The sequence below is a fragment of the Heptranchias perlo genome, chromosome 5 (genome assembly GCF_035084215.1).
Source record: "Heptranchias perlo isolate sHepPer1 chromosome 5, sHepPer1.hap1, whole genome shotgun sequence".
Lineage (NCBI taxonomy): Eukaryota > Metazoa > Chordata > Chondrichthyes > Hexanchiformes > Hexanchidae > Heptranchias > Heptranchias perlo.
The window spans coordinates 11103103-11119800 of NC_090329.1; the positions used below are offsets into that span (position 1 = coordinate 11103103).

The window sequence follows — 16698 nt, forward strand, 5'->3', positions numbered from 1 at the left end:
AGCCCATGTTTGAGATTTGCCAACAAAGTTATGTCAAATATTTGATACAATCCATGGGCTGGGATCCCTAGTTGATTATGGGAAGAATTAACTACAGCTTAAGCAGAAGCTAGTGGCCCAGAATTTGCTGTGAAAATAATGATGATGCTAACAGCGCTCACCGCTATTTATGTGCAAATCGGACAGCAACTTCCAGCGAATGCACGTGTGCAATTAAATGCGAAAATCCGGAAGTTGCTGTCCTGGATGTTCCATCAGCTTCGCAAAAATGGATATCGCTGTTTGACTCACCATTCAAATACATTGAACAGCGTGAATTTCCTGTACTTACGTGGTAGAAACTAGCTAAACTCGTCACAAAAAGTTAGGGTTTGTCCATTCCAGTATAAGTACCTTTTTAACGATGTGATAAGTCTTAATTACTGCCGAACAACCTCTCTGGCACTGAAAATTAACTTCTACAAGTGTGGATAGCCAACCAGATGGTTTTGTGATCTTCATATTGATTTACAGTGCTCAGGAATCTGAGATCCCCGTAGGAAGGGTCATGGATCCTTGCAAAATATTTTATAAGAATTTTAGGTCTGATGGCAGTAACCATCCTTGTTCCCAATGTCTAATATTTCTTGCAGCCACTTCAGCTGAACCTTTTCAGCCCTTAGTACCTCCTACAAAGTCTACTTGTGCTGTCTGGTAAGGAACGACCAGACTTCTGCATAGGCCTAACATGGTGGTCACAGAAGGACAATGTACTACAAAGCAATCCCCCATGACCATTCGCCCCATGGTTAGTAGTCATAACACACATGTAACTGACAGGCTGGATAATCTGTTCTGCTTGTCGGAACATGGGAATTGCTGGACGATAAAAGACCAAGGGTAATCTAATTCGCCTTCTGCCATCCTGGTAGTTGCGTGATACAATGTTAGTGGAGTTGTTAACTAATCATAGCTATCAATTAGTCTACAACAGACCCAGACACGAGGCAAGGTAAACTCCATTGGTGGAAAGCTTTGGGAACCAACGCCATCTGTTCTTCCCAAGCAAACTACACTTACCATAAGCCTTGTCTCAAATTCTAGGCAGAAAGCTTTCCATTTACAGTTATCTCATGGCTAACTCAAAAGATATGAGCAGACAGAGTGAGGCTATACTGGTGATTTCTTATTGGTTCTGTAAGCTGTGGCTCTCTGACTTTGCAGCTATGAGCAAAGGCAGGATCCCACTTTGTTTTGGAAGGGATCTCAAAATTGCATCCAAATCTGAAGATATTCAGGCTGAAGGTCTGTTTATTGGTAAATGTAAAGAATCTTACAACACCAGGTTATAGTCCAACAATTTTATTTGAAAATCACAAGCTTTCGGAGATTATCTCCTTCGTCAGGTGAGTGAGTGGAATTCCTTGAACGTTTCGCGTTTATAGTCAGAGAACAATACCTGGTGATTACAGATAATCTTTCCAACTGCCCGTTGTCAGGGCGATCAAAGTGTTCAGACAGAGAGGTGATACCGACAGGACCACCGAATATACAAACGGCCAGAACAAAAGACAGACAGACAGACAGAGAGAGAGAGAGAGAGGGAAAAACATCCGAAAGGAAGAGAAAGACAGAGAATGACCCGTTGTATTAAAAACAGATAACTTTTTTTTCGCTGGTGGGGTTACATGTAGCGTGACATGAACCCAAGATCCCGGTTGAGGCCGTCCTCATGGGTGCGGAACTTGGCTATCAATTTCTGCTCGACGATTTTGCGTTGTCGTGTATCTCGAAGGCCGCCTTGGAGAACGCTTACCCGAAGGTCGGTGGCTGAATGTCCTTGACTGCTGAAGTGTTCCCCCACTGGGAGGGAACCCTCCTGTCTGGCGATTGTTGCGCGGTGTCCGTTCATCCGTTGTCGCAGCGTCTGCATGGTCTCGCCAATGTACCATGCTCCGGGGCATCCTTTCCTGCAACGTATGAGGTAGACAACGTTGGCCGAGTCACAGGAGTATGAACCATGTACCTGGTGGGTGGTGTCCTCTCGTGTGATGGTGGTATCTGTGTCGATGATCTGGCATGTCTTGCAGAGGTTGCCGTGGCAGGGTTGTGTGGTGTCGTGGACGCTGTTCTCCTGAAAGCTGGGTAATTTGCTGCGAACGATGGTCTGTTTGAGGTTGGGTGGCTGTTTGAAGGCAAGTTGTGGAGGTGTGGGGATGGCCTTAGCGAGGTGTTCGTCGTCATCGATGACATGTTGAAGGCTGCGGAGAACATGGCGTAGTTTCTCCGCTCCGGGGAAGTACTGGACGACGAAGGGTACTCTGTTGGTTGCGTAACATCAACAAGTTCCATCCCACCATCAAGCTCACCATGGACTACTCCTCAGAATCGGTTTCTTTCTTGGACACACGAATCTCCATCAAAGACGAGCACCTCACTCTACCGCAAGCCCACGGACAACCTCACGATGCTCCACTTTTCCAGCTTCCACCCTAACCACGTCAAAGAGGCCATCCCCTATGGACAGGCCCTGCGAATACACAGGATCTGCTCAGACAAGGAGGAACGCGATGGACACCTACAGACGCTGAAAGATGCCCTCGTAAGAACGGGATATGAAGCTCGAATTGTCGATCGACAGTTCCGAGGGGCCACAGCGAAAAATCGCATAGAGCTTCTCAGAAGACAAACACGGGACGCAACCAACAGAGTGCCCTTCGTCGTCCAGTACTTCGCCGGTGCGGAGAAACTACACCATGTTCTCCGCGGCCTTCAACATGTCATCGATGACGACGAACACCTCGCTAAGGCCATCCCCACGCCTCCACTACTCTCCTAAAAACAGCCACCCAACCTCAAACAGACCATCGTTCGCAGCAAATTACCCAGCTTCCAGGAGAACAGTGTCCACGACAGCACACAACCCTGCCACGGCAACCTCTGCAAGACATGCCAGATCATCGACACGGATACCACCATCACACGAGAGGACACCACCCACCAGGTACATGGTTCATACTCCTGTGACTCGGCCAACGTTGTCTACCTCATACGTTGCAGGAAAGGATGCCCCGGAGCATGGTACATTGGCGAGACCATGCAGACGCAGCAACAACGGATGAACGGACACCGCGCAACAATCGCCAGACAGGAGGGTTCCCTCCCAGTGGGGGAACACTTCAGCAGTCAAGGACATTCAGCCACCGATCTTCGGGTCAGTGTTCTCCAAGGCGGCCTTCGAGACACACGACAACGCAAAATCGTCGAGCAGAAGTTGATAGCCAAGTTCCGCACCCACGAGGACGGCCTCAACCGGGATCTTGGGTTCACGTCACACTACGCGTAACCCCACCAGCAAAAGGGGAAAAAAAGTTATCGGTTTTTAATATTTTCTCACTCTCTCTCTTCCCCCTCCCATCCATTTGGGTCTCTTTCTCTCTGTCTGTGTAATTGACACAATGTATATTCAGTGTACTGGGACGTACTGTTCTCCATGACTGGCCTGTTTGAACAACGACACCTTTTGATTGGTGTGATGCTGTCCCAGCCTAATATAAGCTATGCGATTTGAGAACCTTTCACTCATTCACCTGACGAAGGGGATAATCTCCGAAAGCTTGTGATTTTAAAATAAAATTGTTGGACTATAACCTGGTGTTGTAAGATTCCTTACATTTAACCTACTTCAAGACATACTTGATATCTAATAATGTAACTAATTCATTATCTGCCGAACAATGTAATTATCTATCAAAAGCCAATTGTTTTTCAATAGTGTTATTTGCAACAGACCTAATTATTAAGAAAGTGCCTCTGGGAGCATGAACATCTTGCTTCTGTGGCTTTTTTTTGTTGAATTGTGCACAGTATATTTCCTCAAGTTGTTATACTGGAGGATATTTTTAATTGGTAAGGTGCAAAGATTGAGGTTTTGAGCAGCAATATCAAAATAAATGTTGCACTATATCAAGAGTATTTTCAATTAATTTTTTCATGCTCATTGATAACACCCAACTCATTCACTCTTGTGCCAATAAGAGAAAGGTATGCGAGAGACCTATTTCCAGAACTTCTGCAAGTATTCTTAAACAAAAGAGAGAGACTTGCATTTACATAGCACCTTTCACAACCTCAGGACATCCCAAAGGGCTTTTACAGTCAATGAAGTACTTTTTGAAGTGTAGTCACTGTTACGAAGAGGTCTGAGATTGGAATGCATTTACGTTTCTCATTAAACAGTACTGTGAATGCTTGTATTTATTCAACACAGTAGTCAGTGTGCTTGGGTTATTCTTGTAAATGCGTTTTTAACTGGTCTGAACACACATCATTGTAGAGCAGTTTTATGGCACTTTCTAATTGATTAGTTCATAAGTTTTTGGGCATCATTCATCAGCATGATATTGACCTATTGTGAAGTGAACAGTTTAAACAGCATTGATTTGCTGACTTTTTTTGATTTTAAGCATTGCTATGTAGTAAGAAAAGGCAACTTACATTAATCTGTCAGCCCAGGTTTGTTTTTTTTTTAATGTTTTCATCCAAATTGAGCAATCAATGTTTTTCTTCGTAAAATGAAGCAACTACTAATTACATTTATACAGCATCTTCAACACAGTGAAAAGTCAGTGTTTCTCAAAGGGGCAGAGCATCCATTCAGCAGGAGTTAACAGCAAAGTTAGGACATGTGGCCCAAGGTGTGGTTGAAAATGTAATTTGAGTGTCAAGAGCTGAAGCAGAGTGGATAGGTTTGGGAAGAGAATTAAGCTTTCAGGTCTATGATGCCTTCAGGCTCTGATATTGATGATGGAACAGAGGAGATGCAGTAGCCCAGATTCAGGGAACGAGCTGGGAAATGGGGCTCGAGGATGTTACAAAAGCAGAGTGGAGCAAGCCCCTTGGAGGATTTTTAAACAAGGATATGGATTTTGTAATCTATATGTTGAAGGCTGGTAAGTCAGTGAGGACTGGGGTGAGCAGGGCTTTGTACGGGATATGTAGTGGATGGCAGAGTTCTGGATACATTAAAGTTCATGTAGGATGGAGCTCAGGGCTGGCGAGGTGGCTGTTGAAAAAGTCAAGCCCGGATGTGACACAGACATGTTTTGGAGGTGGAAAGAAAGAACTTTCATGATCTCAAGGTGTCCCAAAGCTCTTTATAGCCAATTGAAGTACTTTTGAAGTGTAGTCGCAGTTGTATTGTAGGGAAACACAGCAGCCAATTTGCACACCAAGGGCCCACAAACAGTGATGAAGGAAGTGACCAGATAATCTATTTTAGTGATGTTGGTAGAGGGTTAAATGCTAGCTTGGGAAACAGGAGAACTCGTCTTTGTTCGAAAAGTGCTATGGGATTTTTATGTCCGCTTGTGGGGACAGATGGGGCTTCGATTTAAAGTCTCATCAAAAGACGTAAATAGTCTTGGTGTTGGACTTTAAGAAGTTGTCGGACCTCTGCACTATCAAGCTTTGCAATGGATTCTGTTTAAAAACCAGTGAATTTGGAGAGCACTTTTTTTTAAAACCCTGTATCTTACTTTATCTGCTTGCAGGTTTTAAAATACTTCAATAAGCAAGTGACCCACGTAGTATTCAAGGATGGACATGAAAGTGTTTGGAAAAAGGCCAAGAAAACTGGTGTAAAGTTGGTGTCTGTCCTTTGGGTAGAAAGGTACGAACATTTAAATAGCTTGATACAGTCATTTCTTAAAAGCTACTGTTTTGCAAGTTGGGCTGTTAGCTTATTTGAAAGTGAGATGGTAATTGAATTTTTCATTTTGAGTCAACCTGAAATAAATATGCTGTGTATATTTTCTTCAAAATTGAAATTTTCCAGACTGCGCTTTATGTCTAATGATTCTGTTCAGTATTTCTTAATGATTTCTGAAAGTTAGGCTTACAGCATAAATCAAAGAACTACTATAGATTAAGGCCAAGTGGCATTTTTATCTTTTTTTAAAAATGGATTTTTGGAACTCATTACCTAAATTGCGATCCCACAACTGTGTTTCGCAAGCCTTCCAATGTTGTTTACTGATTTTGTTCTTAATAATGTTCCACATGAAATAATTTGGAAGAAAAGTGACTTTTAATCTTTTTATGATGAACTCTTGCTATTTGTTGTTTTACTACAAACATTGTGATGATAACCAGCGTAAATTCTTGGGGAAAACAATTAAATCTTATTTCCAAATATGTTGTGTCTGATCTGCTTGTAATTTTGACATCTTACAAGACTTGTATATATGTATGAAGTGTTCAAGGTTTCCTGTTTTTTTTTGGAGCTATAATTTAAGGAATATTATTAGGACTAGGACAAAACAAATACAGTAATTTTAGCAGCTATGTCCCAGTTGCCCAAATAGATCATCTTCCGGCCCAGAGTGGTTGGCTCGGGGAATTTTCACTTTTCTGTAATTAACATTTTTTAAAAAAAATCTTATTTGCTTTGTATGCCTTTCCTTGTAACACTTTTCTAGATCCAGGTTTTTTTGTATGAGATTATAACTATCTGAATTTAGAACATTGCTGTTTACATTATTTTACAGGGTGTGTGTTACCTTAGCAACTGAGCTACAAAATTAAGGTTAACACTTTTTTTTGGCGGGGGGAGGGGGGGTGCGGTGGTGGTGTTGGGAAGCTTTTCAAACAACGACTGTTGAATTCACTTGCAATTCTATCACTTGTGAGCTATGTCATTGAAAGTTTAAAAATTAGTATGCAGGATCCTTTTTTTTCCTTCTGACTTAATTGCTTTTTCCTTTATTATTCATGTTATGCTCTTCTCCATGTTCTTCCCTTTCCTTATTCTTTTTGTGATCTTTCTCCATTAACATTTCTCCCACTATCCACAGATCGTGGATATCTGCCGCATTGATCAGTTACCAGTAGATGTGGGTTGGATTTCCATGCTATATTGATTAGAACCTACTGAAAATTGTAATACAGAAACTCTTTCCTGAAGTCCTACCATTTTTCTAATGGAGCAAAATACAGAAAATGATGGTCTGTGAAGCCATCAGGCTACATTTAATTCTTTATGGAACTTAAAAACAGCTTCATGTGCTGTAACGTTTACACAAGTGATTTACGTTTTGTAATGTGAAATATAAATGGTCAGATAGGGCATTTTTCTTTTTTTAATTAATTGTACTTCATTTAATAGTTCTATCCAAATTTTATTTTCAATAGTTGCCAGCATAATACTAACATAAGGGTGAGAAGGTACAAAATTGTAATAACCTGTTGTCTGTTTCCATTACACAGACCATCTTAATTTTCTGAATGTAGATTTTTTTTTTTAGAACTTGCCATTGTGACTAATCTTGATACTTACCCACCTGCATTATAACATGCTTCACTTAACACCATCTGTTAAATGGTTACTGGACCTTGCACGCAACATTTTTATGACATTTGCCACTATGTTGTAAGATGTTGCATGCATCTGCTTGCAGCTTGTGAAGTGTTTAGTGCAGAGGGCTGTATTATAATGAAGCTAGAACTTACTGTACTCACCATAATTGTGTTTTCATAGCTATGATCTAAATAGTGATTTATCGCTCTTAAATTAAAACAAGAAAGCCTTCAGAAAAGAATTGATATGATAACACCAGGTGAAAATTGTAATAAATGTTATAGCCTGCTTATATATTTCAATGATGTGGAGATGCCGGTGATGGACTGGGGTGGACAAATGTAAGGAATCTTACAACACCAGGTTATAGTCCAACAAATTTATTTTAAAATCACAAGCTTTCGGAGATTATCTCCTTCGTCAGATGAATGAATGAAAAGGTTCTCAAATCGCATATCTTATACTATGTTGGGACAGCATCACACCAATCACACCTGTTTTACCGCGCAACAATCGCCAAACAGGAGGGTTCCCTCCCAGTCGGGGAACACTTCAGCTGTCAAGGACATTCAGCCACCGATCTTCGGGTAAGCGTTCTCCAAGGCGGCCTTCGAGACACACGACAACGCAAAATCGTCGAGCAGAAGTTGATAGCCAAGTTCCGCACCCATGAGGACGGCCTCAACCGGGATCTTGGGTTCATGTCACGCTACACGTAACCCCACCAGCAAAAAGGGGGAAAAAATTTATATGTTTTTTAAAATTCTCTCTCTCTCTCTCTGCCATTTTGAGTTTCTTTCTGCCTGCCTGTGTAATAGACACAATGTATATCGAGTGTACTGGGACGTGCTGTTCTCCGTGACTGGCCTGTTTGAATAACAACGACACCTTTTGATTGGTGTGATGCTGTCCCAACATAGTATAAGATATGCGATTTGAGAACCTTTTCATTCATTCATCTGACGAAGGAGATAATCTCCGAAAGCTTGTGATTTTAAAATAAATTTGTTGGACTATAACCTGGTGTTGTAAGATTCCTTATATATTTCAAATTAGCCTAGATATGCTTAAACTTGAATCACTTGGTGTGTGGGGGAATAAAATATGGACTGTCTTCAAACATTGTTCAAACCGGATGTTTGGAGTGCAGTCACTGGTGGTAGTGAGGTTCCTTAACCTTGAAATGCGTTTTCAATGGCACGAATGAAGATATTATCATAAGGAAAACAGCAGAAAACTTATTGGATTGATATTTGTCTGAAATACACAAGAACAAATGGAGTCATACAGTTAGTCTTCCTGTCAAATGTTAACATTGCATAACTTGTCTTAAAGGTGTACAGCAACAGGTACTCATGTTGATGAATCCTTATTTCCTGCAACGAATGAAAGTAAACCTTTACCAGAAAATAAGAGGACAGTAAGTATTGTGCATGTAACAGTAATTTATCTCAACACTTTATACAAGATGCAATTTTCTATTGTATTTGCATAAAGTGATGACACTTTAATCCACATCCACTTTTACTCTGAAGGGAGATGGGAAGTCTGTCGCCCTGAACATGGTTATATTCACCAATTTCACTGAGATGCTGCCAAAGCCATAGTTTTCCTGTTGCTCCCAGACAAAATGTTCCATGCAAGTGCAGAATCACATGTTTTCTTTCCACTGTATTAGCATTGTCTACTGATTGTTGGACTATAACTTGGTGTTGTAAAATTGTTTACTACTGAAAATAAGACCATGAGGCATGGGCAGTTTCTTTTTACACATTTGTAGCTTCAGGTGCACAATACTTGTTTGGTCAGGATGCCAGACAAGTGGAGGGATACAGGGACAACCCTGGAGGTTTCGAGGAAGTTTGGGGCTCCTTGTGTTCTTCACACAAGCTAATAGGTCAACTCATCAGTATAGATGTCCCCAGCATAACATATTTCCACAACATAAAACATAACTGCAGTTTTTGACCATTTTAGGGAGAGAGCAGAGAGCTCTGCCTGACGCCGCTGCCCCCCCCGCCGCACCACCACCACCACCACCACCACCCAAAATCAAGGTTGAGTCGCATTGCTTGGGGAAGATTATTTTTGAATAAACTCTGCAGACTTTTTAAAAACTTGATTTAGATTATATGAATATTTATGCTTCCTTAGTTTTAGAAATGGCAAAATGAAGCTTAACAAATAACTAGTTAAATTTGGGGTAATATTTTCTTTTTTAAAAAAGACCTTTTCGACAACTTGTCAGTCTTCTGTGGTACTGCACACACAATCAAAATCAATTGTAAACAATTTTGCAACACCAAGTTATAGTCCAGCAATTTTATTTTAAATTCACAAGCTTTCGGAGGCTTCCTCCTTCGTCAGGTGAACGATGTGAAAATCAAGTGTAGGCTGAGGGCAGGAGATAATTCGACCATGGCATGCAGATATCATTTCGTCCCCATTTTAATGCCACACATTTTGTCCCTTTTTTATAATTCTATTATAAATTCTGCTTTAAAGGAACCATATTGGCCGTGGGTGTGCTATTCTGTTTCAAATTTGCTTTTGTCAGAATATTTGTTGGTATTACAATATTGGCTATATTGCCAACAACACTTGTTAAATCTTTACAAAATTCCACCGTCCGCATCCTTTCCTGAATCCTGTCCTGAAGATGTTTAAATGTGTTATGATCATTTACAGCCATAAAAAGTTTTGTTTATCATGAAGATGCTTGGTTTAACCCAAGTATTTGTAGAATCATAGAAATTTCATCAGTGTTCTTTGGCTCCATTGTGCCTGTGCTAGTCCAAATCAGTGATCTATTCTAATCCCATTTCCTTGTAAACCTTATTTTTTTCCTTTTGTGATTAACTCTTTCTCTCAAATATCATAATTGACACGGCTTCAATGGCCAGTTGTGGTCATGCTTTTTGTATTCTCACAACCCTTTGCATAAAAACATTTTTTGGAACTCCCCTCCCCCTTTTATGCTTCTAGTAGTGATCTTAAATTTGATTACTGATTCACCAACCAGTGGAAATCGCCTGTCCCGATTTACTCTTTTAAAGCATTCAAAAATTTTGAACATTTTCTATTAATTCCCCCACTGCAACCTTCACTGCTCCACTGAATGCAGTTCTAATTCAGCAATCTCATCATAAACCTATCCTTTCATCACTGGTATCCTAGGAATTACACATTTTTATAATGGGGTGCCCAAAACTGCACACAGTACTCCAACTATGGCTTCCTTAGCTTTAAGTGTTTAATGTCCCTGTATAAAACCCAGAATGCCATTTGTCCTTTTCGTGATGTTTCTAACTACAATCCTGTTTTGTAAAGACCCAGACATCTCTATTCCTCCACTCCATTGAAAATTTTTACTCTTTAGAGGATGTTTCCATTCTGTTGTTTTTGCCAGGTGTACCATTGAACTTCATTTGCTAGCTATGTGCCAACTCTCCTAACCTTTTTATATCCTTTTGGTCTTGTATATTTCTTATTAGCTTGCCATAACTCCTAATTTGGTGGCATCAGCAAATTTTGATTATTCTTTCCATGCCCATGTTCTGAATTATTTATTTATATTGAGATCAAGTGAGGTCCCAATATAGGTCCCTGGGTCACAAAAATAGCTACACTTACCAATCCAAGAATCAAATAGTCACTTCTTCTCCATCTTCTTTTCTTCAGCCATCCATCTATACATGGTGCCACTTTATTTTTAATACTGCGGGTTTTAATCTTGGTAACAAGTCTATCATGTGGCATTTTATCAAATGGTTTTGAAAGTCGTAAGTACCACATCCACAGTATTCCCTTTGCCTATACACTTATTATTTTCCTCAAAGACTTAGATTAAATTAGTGAAGAATGACTGTTCAGTGCTCCTGAAAAGCCATACCTTCTAAGGGCATTCTGTTGTTTCAGAATATTTTTAAAACGTAACTGCATATTCAGTCTTTTTATTTGCTTGAGCGAGACCAACCATATTTTCAGTTGTTGAGATGTAGCTAAATTGTTATGGAATTAATGCATTCATGAACTTTTCAGCATCGATGTATGAAACCCAAGGATTTCATAGAAAGGACACCAGAAAATAATAAGAGGCTGCAGAAAAAATTAGATCAAATGATTCAGGATCTAGATTTGAAAAAAACTATTGGTGAGTTTTCAGTATTTATAAGCTTTTATTAAACTATTAGCTGTTTTTTTATTTTTGAAACTTGTTAGGTTTGAACTCTTGGTGCACCATTTATTTTTGTGTGAACCGCTAATAGGTATCTTGTTAACAGTTGTCTTCTGGGGTTGATCTGAAACACATATCAAAACTTTGAAATGGTTGCTCTAATGATGTGATCAAGTTAGATATCAGCAGTCTGCATATATTTTATTTATTTGCTGAAACTTGTCATTTGGATTACAGTTTTCAGCTAATTAAATGGAGTTTAAATGATGTGTCACTGCTCCAAAATCGCCAATGGGTTGATTGAGGCAGAGAAAAACAAATAAGTTGGCTTAATAAAAATAAAATTAATATATATTAGTCAATTTTCTGTGGAGTTGCACACAGTCGAGACCAAGTGCAGTCTTTAGCTCGGGTAGGGGACAACTGACAGGAAACAGAGAGTCGTGGTGAACGGTTGTTTCTCAGACTGGAGAAAGGTATGCAGTGATGGTCCCCAGGGGTTGGTACGAGGGCCGCTGCTTTTTTTGATATATATTAATGACTTGGGTACACAGGGCACAATTTCAAAATTTGCAGCTGACATAAAACTTGGAAGTGTTGTAAACAGTGAGGAAGATAGTAATAGATTTCAGGAGGACAAAGAGAGGCTGGTGGAATGGAAGGACACGTGGCAGGGATCATAGAAAATTTACGGCACAGAAGGAGCCCATTCGGCCCATCGTCTACGCGCCGGCAGAAAATGAGCCACCCGGCCTAATCCCACTTTCCAGCACTTGGTCTGTAGCCTTGTAGGTCATGGTAGTTCAGGTGCACATCCAGGTACTTTTTAAATGAGTTGAGGGTTTCTACCTCTCCCACCCTTTCAGGCAGTGAGTTCCAGACCCCTACCACCCTCTAGGTGAAAAACGTTTTCCTCAGCTCCCCTCTAATCTTTCCACCAATCACTTTAAATCAATGCCCCCTGGTTATTGACCTCTGCTCAGCGAAATAGGTCCTTCCTATCCACTCAATCTAGGCCCCTCATAATTTTGTACACAACAATTAAATCACCCCTCAGCCTCCTTTGTTCCAAAGAGAACAACCCCAGCCTATCTGATCTTTCCTCATAGCTAAAATTCTCCAGTCCTGGCAACATCCTCATAAACCTCCTCTGAACCCTCTCCAGTGCAATTACATCCTTCCTGTAATGTGGTGGCCAGAACTGTGCACAGTACTCAGGCTGTGGCCTAACCAGTGTTTTATACAGTTCCAGTATAACCTCCCTGCTCTTATATTCTATGCCTCAGCTTAAAAAAAAGTATTCCATATGCCTCCTTACCTACCTTATCTATACTGTTCTGCTACCTTCAGGGATCTGTGGACATGCACTCCAAGGTCCCTCACTTTCTCTACACCTTTCAGTATCCTCCCATTTATTGTGTACTCCCTTGCCTTGTTTGCCCTCCCTAAATGCATTACCTCACACTTCTCCGGATTGAATTCCATTTGCCACTTTTCTGCCCACCTGACCAGTCTTGATATCTTTCTGCAGTCTGCAGCTTTGCTCCTCACTATCGACCACACGGCCAATTTTTGTATCATCTGCAAACTTCTTGATCAAGCCCCCCCAAATTTAAGTCCAAATCATTAATATATATCTCAAAAAGCAAGGGACCCAGTACTGAGTCCTGCGGAACCCCATTGGAAACAGCTATCCAGTCACAAAAACACCCGTCGACCACTACCTTTTGCTTCCTGCCACAGCCAATTTTGGATCCAACTTGCAACTCTCCTTTGGATCCCATGGGCTTGTACTTTTTTGACCAATATGTCATGTGGGACCTTGTCAAATGCCTTGCTAAAATCCATGTAGACTACATCAAATGCACCACCTTCATCAACCCTCCTTGTTACCTCAAAAAATTCAGTCAAGTTAGTCAGACACGACCTTCCCTTAACAAATCCATTCTCGCTGTCCTTGATTACTCCATGCCTTTCTAAGTGATGGTTTATTCTGTCCCTCAGAATTGATTCCAATAATTCACCCACCACCGAGGTGCGACTGACTGGCCTGTAATTACTCGGTTTATCCCTCGCTCTCTTTTTAAAACAATGGTACAATGTTAGCAGTCCTCCAATCCTCCGGCACCACACCTGTATCCAGTGAGGATTGGAAAATGATGGTCAGAGACTACGCTATTTCCTCCCTTGCTTCTTTTAGCAGACTGAGATACATTTCATCCGGCCCTGGTGATTTAACTACTTTCAAAGATGCTAATCTCCTTAATACTTCCTCTCTCACTAAGTTTATCCCATCCAACATTTCACACTCCTCAACTACAATGTCCGCATCATCCCTCTCTTTTGTGAAGACAAAAGCAAAGTATTCATGAAGAACCATACCCACATCTTCCGCCTCCACACATAGGTTACCTTTTTGGTCTCTAATAGGCCCTACTCTTTCCTTAGTTATCCTCTTGCTCTTAATGTATTTATAAAACATCTTTTGGGTTTTCCTTGATTTTACTTGCCAATATTTTTTCATGCCCTCTCTTTGCTTTCCTAATTTCCTTTTTAATTTCAACCGTTCACTTTTTATACTCCTAGGCTTTCTGTAGTGTTGAGTTCTCGGTATCTGACATAAGCTTTCCTTTTCTTGCCTTATCTTAGCCTGTATGCTCCTTGACATCCAGGGGGCTCTAGATTTGGCAACCCCACCCTTTTTCTTTGTGGGAACATGTTTACTTTGCACGCCTTGAATCTTCCCCTTGAATGCCTCCCACTGCTCTGACATTGATTTACCTTCAAGTCGCTGTTTCTAGTTTACTTCTGCTAAATCACATCTTAGCTTAGTAAAATTGACCTTTCCCCTTTTGAGAACTTTAACTCCTGATATATCTTTGTCCTTTTCCATAACAATGCTAAAACTAACTGAATTATGATCACTACCACCAAAATGCTCTTCCACTGATACTCCTTCCACCTGCCCAGCCCCATTTCCTAAAACTAAATCCAGAACTGCCCCCTCTCTTGTTGGGCTTGCTACGTACTGGCTAAAAAAGTTCTTCTGAATGCAATTTAAGAATTTTGCGCCCTCTATGCCCTTCACACTGTCTGTGTCCCAGTTAATATTAGGGTAGTTGAAATCCTCTACTACTGCTGCCCTACTGTTTTTGCACTTCTCAGAAATTTGCCTACATATTTGCTCTTCTATCTCCCTCACGGGATCCAAGGTGAGGTAGCCAATTGGATACAAAATTGGCTTGACGACAGAAGACAGAGGGTGGTTGTGGAGGGTTGTTTTTCAAACTGGAGGCCTGTGTCCAGCGGTGTGCCTCAGGGATCGGTGCTGGGTCCGCTGTTGTTTGTTATTTATATTAATGATTTGGATGAGAATTTAGGAGGCATGGTTAGTAAGTTTGCAGATGACACCAAGATTAGTGGCATTGTGGACAGTGAAGGAGGTTATCTAGGATTGCAACGGGATCTTGATAAATTGGGCCGATGAATGGCAGATGGAGTTCAATTTAGATAAATGTGAGGTGATGCATTTTGGTAGATCGAATCGGGCCAGGACCTACTCCGTTAATGGTAGAGCGTTGGGGAGAGTTATAGAACAAAGAGATCTAGGAGTACAGGTTCATAGCTCCTTGAAAGTGGAGTCACAGGTGGATAGGGTGGTGAAGAAGGCATTCAGCATGCTTGGTTTCATTGGTCAGAACATTGAATACAGGAGTTGGGATGTCTTGTTGAAGTTGTACAAGACATTAGTAAGGCCACACTTGGAATACAGTGTACAGTTCTGGTCACCCTATTATAGAAAGGATATTATTAAACTAGAAAGAGTGCAGAAAAGATTTACTAGGATGCTACTGGGACTTGATGGTTTGACTTATAGGGAGAGGTTAGATAGACTGGGACTTTTTTCCCTGGAGAGTAGGAGGTTAAGGGGTGATCTTATAGAAGTCTATAAAATAATGAGGGGCATAGATAAGGTCGATAGTCAAAATCTTTTCCCAAAGATAGGGGAGTCTATAATGAGGGGGCATAGATTTAAGGTGAGAGGGGAGAGATACAAAAGGGTCCAGAGGGGCAATTTTTTCACTCAAAGGGTGGTGAGTGTCTGGAACGAGCTGCCAGAGGCAGTAGTAGAGGCAGGTACAATTTTGTTTTTTAAAAAGCATTTGGACAGTTACATGGGTAAGATGGGTATAGAGGGATATGGGCCAAGTGCAGGCAATTGGGACTAGCTTAGTGGTATAAACTGGGCGACATGGACATGTTGGGCTGAAGGGCCTGTTTCCATGTTGTCACTTCTATGATTCTATGAGTGGGAGTCTATAGTACACTCCCAGTAGTGTAACTGCCCCTTTTTTGTTCTTTAGTTCAACCCATATGGCCTCATTTGATGATCATTCTAACATATCATCCCTCCTCACAGCTGTAATTGTTTCTTCAACCAAAAATTACTACCCTTCCCCTCCTTTTTTATCCCCTTCTCTATCGGAAGAACGAGGAGAGGCAATATAAACTAAATGGTACAATTCTAAAGAGGGTGCAGTAACAGAGAGACCTGGGGGTTTCTGTGCACAAATCTTCAAAGGTGGCAGGACAGGTTGAGAAAGCATACGGGATCCTAGGCTTTATAAATAGAGTACAAAAGCAAGGAAGTTATGTTGAACCTTTATAAAACACTGGTTCAGCCACAACTGGAGAATTGTGTCCAATTCTGGGCACTGCACTTTAGAAAGGATGTGAAAGCCTTCGAGAGGGTGCAGAAAAGATTTACTAGAATGGTTCCTGGGATGAGATACTTCAGCTGCATGGATAGACTGGAGAAGCTGGGGTTGTTCTCCTTTGAGCAAAGAAGGTTAAGAGGAGATTTGATAGAGGTGTTCAAAATCATGACTGGTTTAAATAAAGAGAAACTGTTCTCATTTGCGGAAGGGTTGAGAACCAGAGGACACAGATTTAAGGTGAGTGGCAAAAGAACTAAAGGCGACATGAGGAAAAGCTTTTTTATGCAGCGAGTAGTTATGATCTGGAATGTGCTGCCTGAAAGGGTGGTGGATGCAGATTCAATCATGGCTTTCAAAAAGGAATTGGATAAATATGTGAAGGGAAAAAATTTTCAGGGCTATGGGGAAAGAGCAGGGGAATGGGACGAAAAGGGTTACTCTCACAAAGAGCCGGCACAGGCTTGATG

At 41.0% G+C, this 16698-nt stretch overlaps 1 protein-coding gene across 1 annotated transcript in view; it reads left to right on the forward strand.

Annotated features, from left to right (window-relative positions):
* mcph1 (microcephalin 1) overlaps window positions 1-16698 on the forward strand; it is a 306044-nt gene that overhangs the window by 15749 nt on the left and 273597 nt on the right. Inside the window, exons 4-6 of the mRNA XM_067984009.1 lie at window positions 5532-5650; window positions 8672-8756; window positions 11378-11489. Of these exons, the coding sequence (XP_067840110.1) occupies window positions 5532-5650; window positions 8672-8756; window positions 11378-11489 (316 nt within the window). The remainder of the gene's footprint in view (window positions 1-5531; window positions 5651-8671; window positions 8757-11377; window positions 11490-16698) is intronic.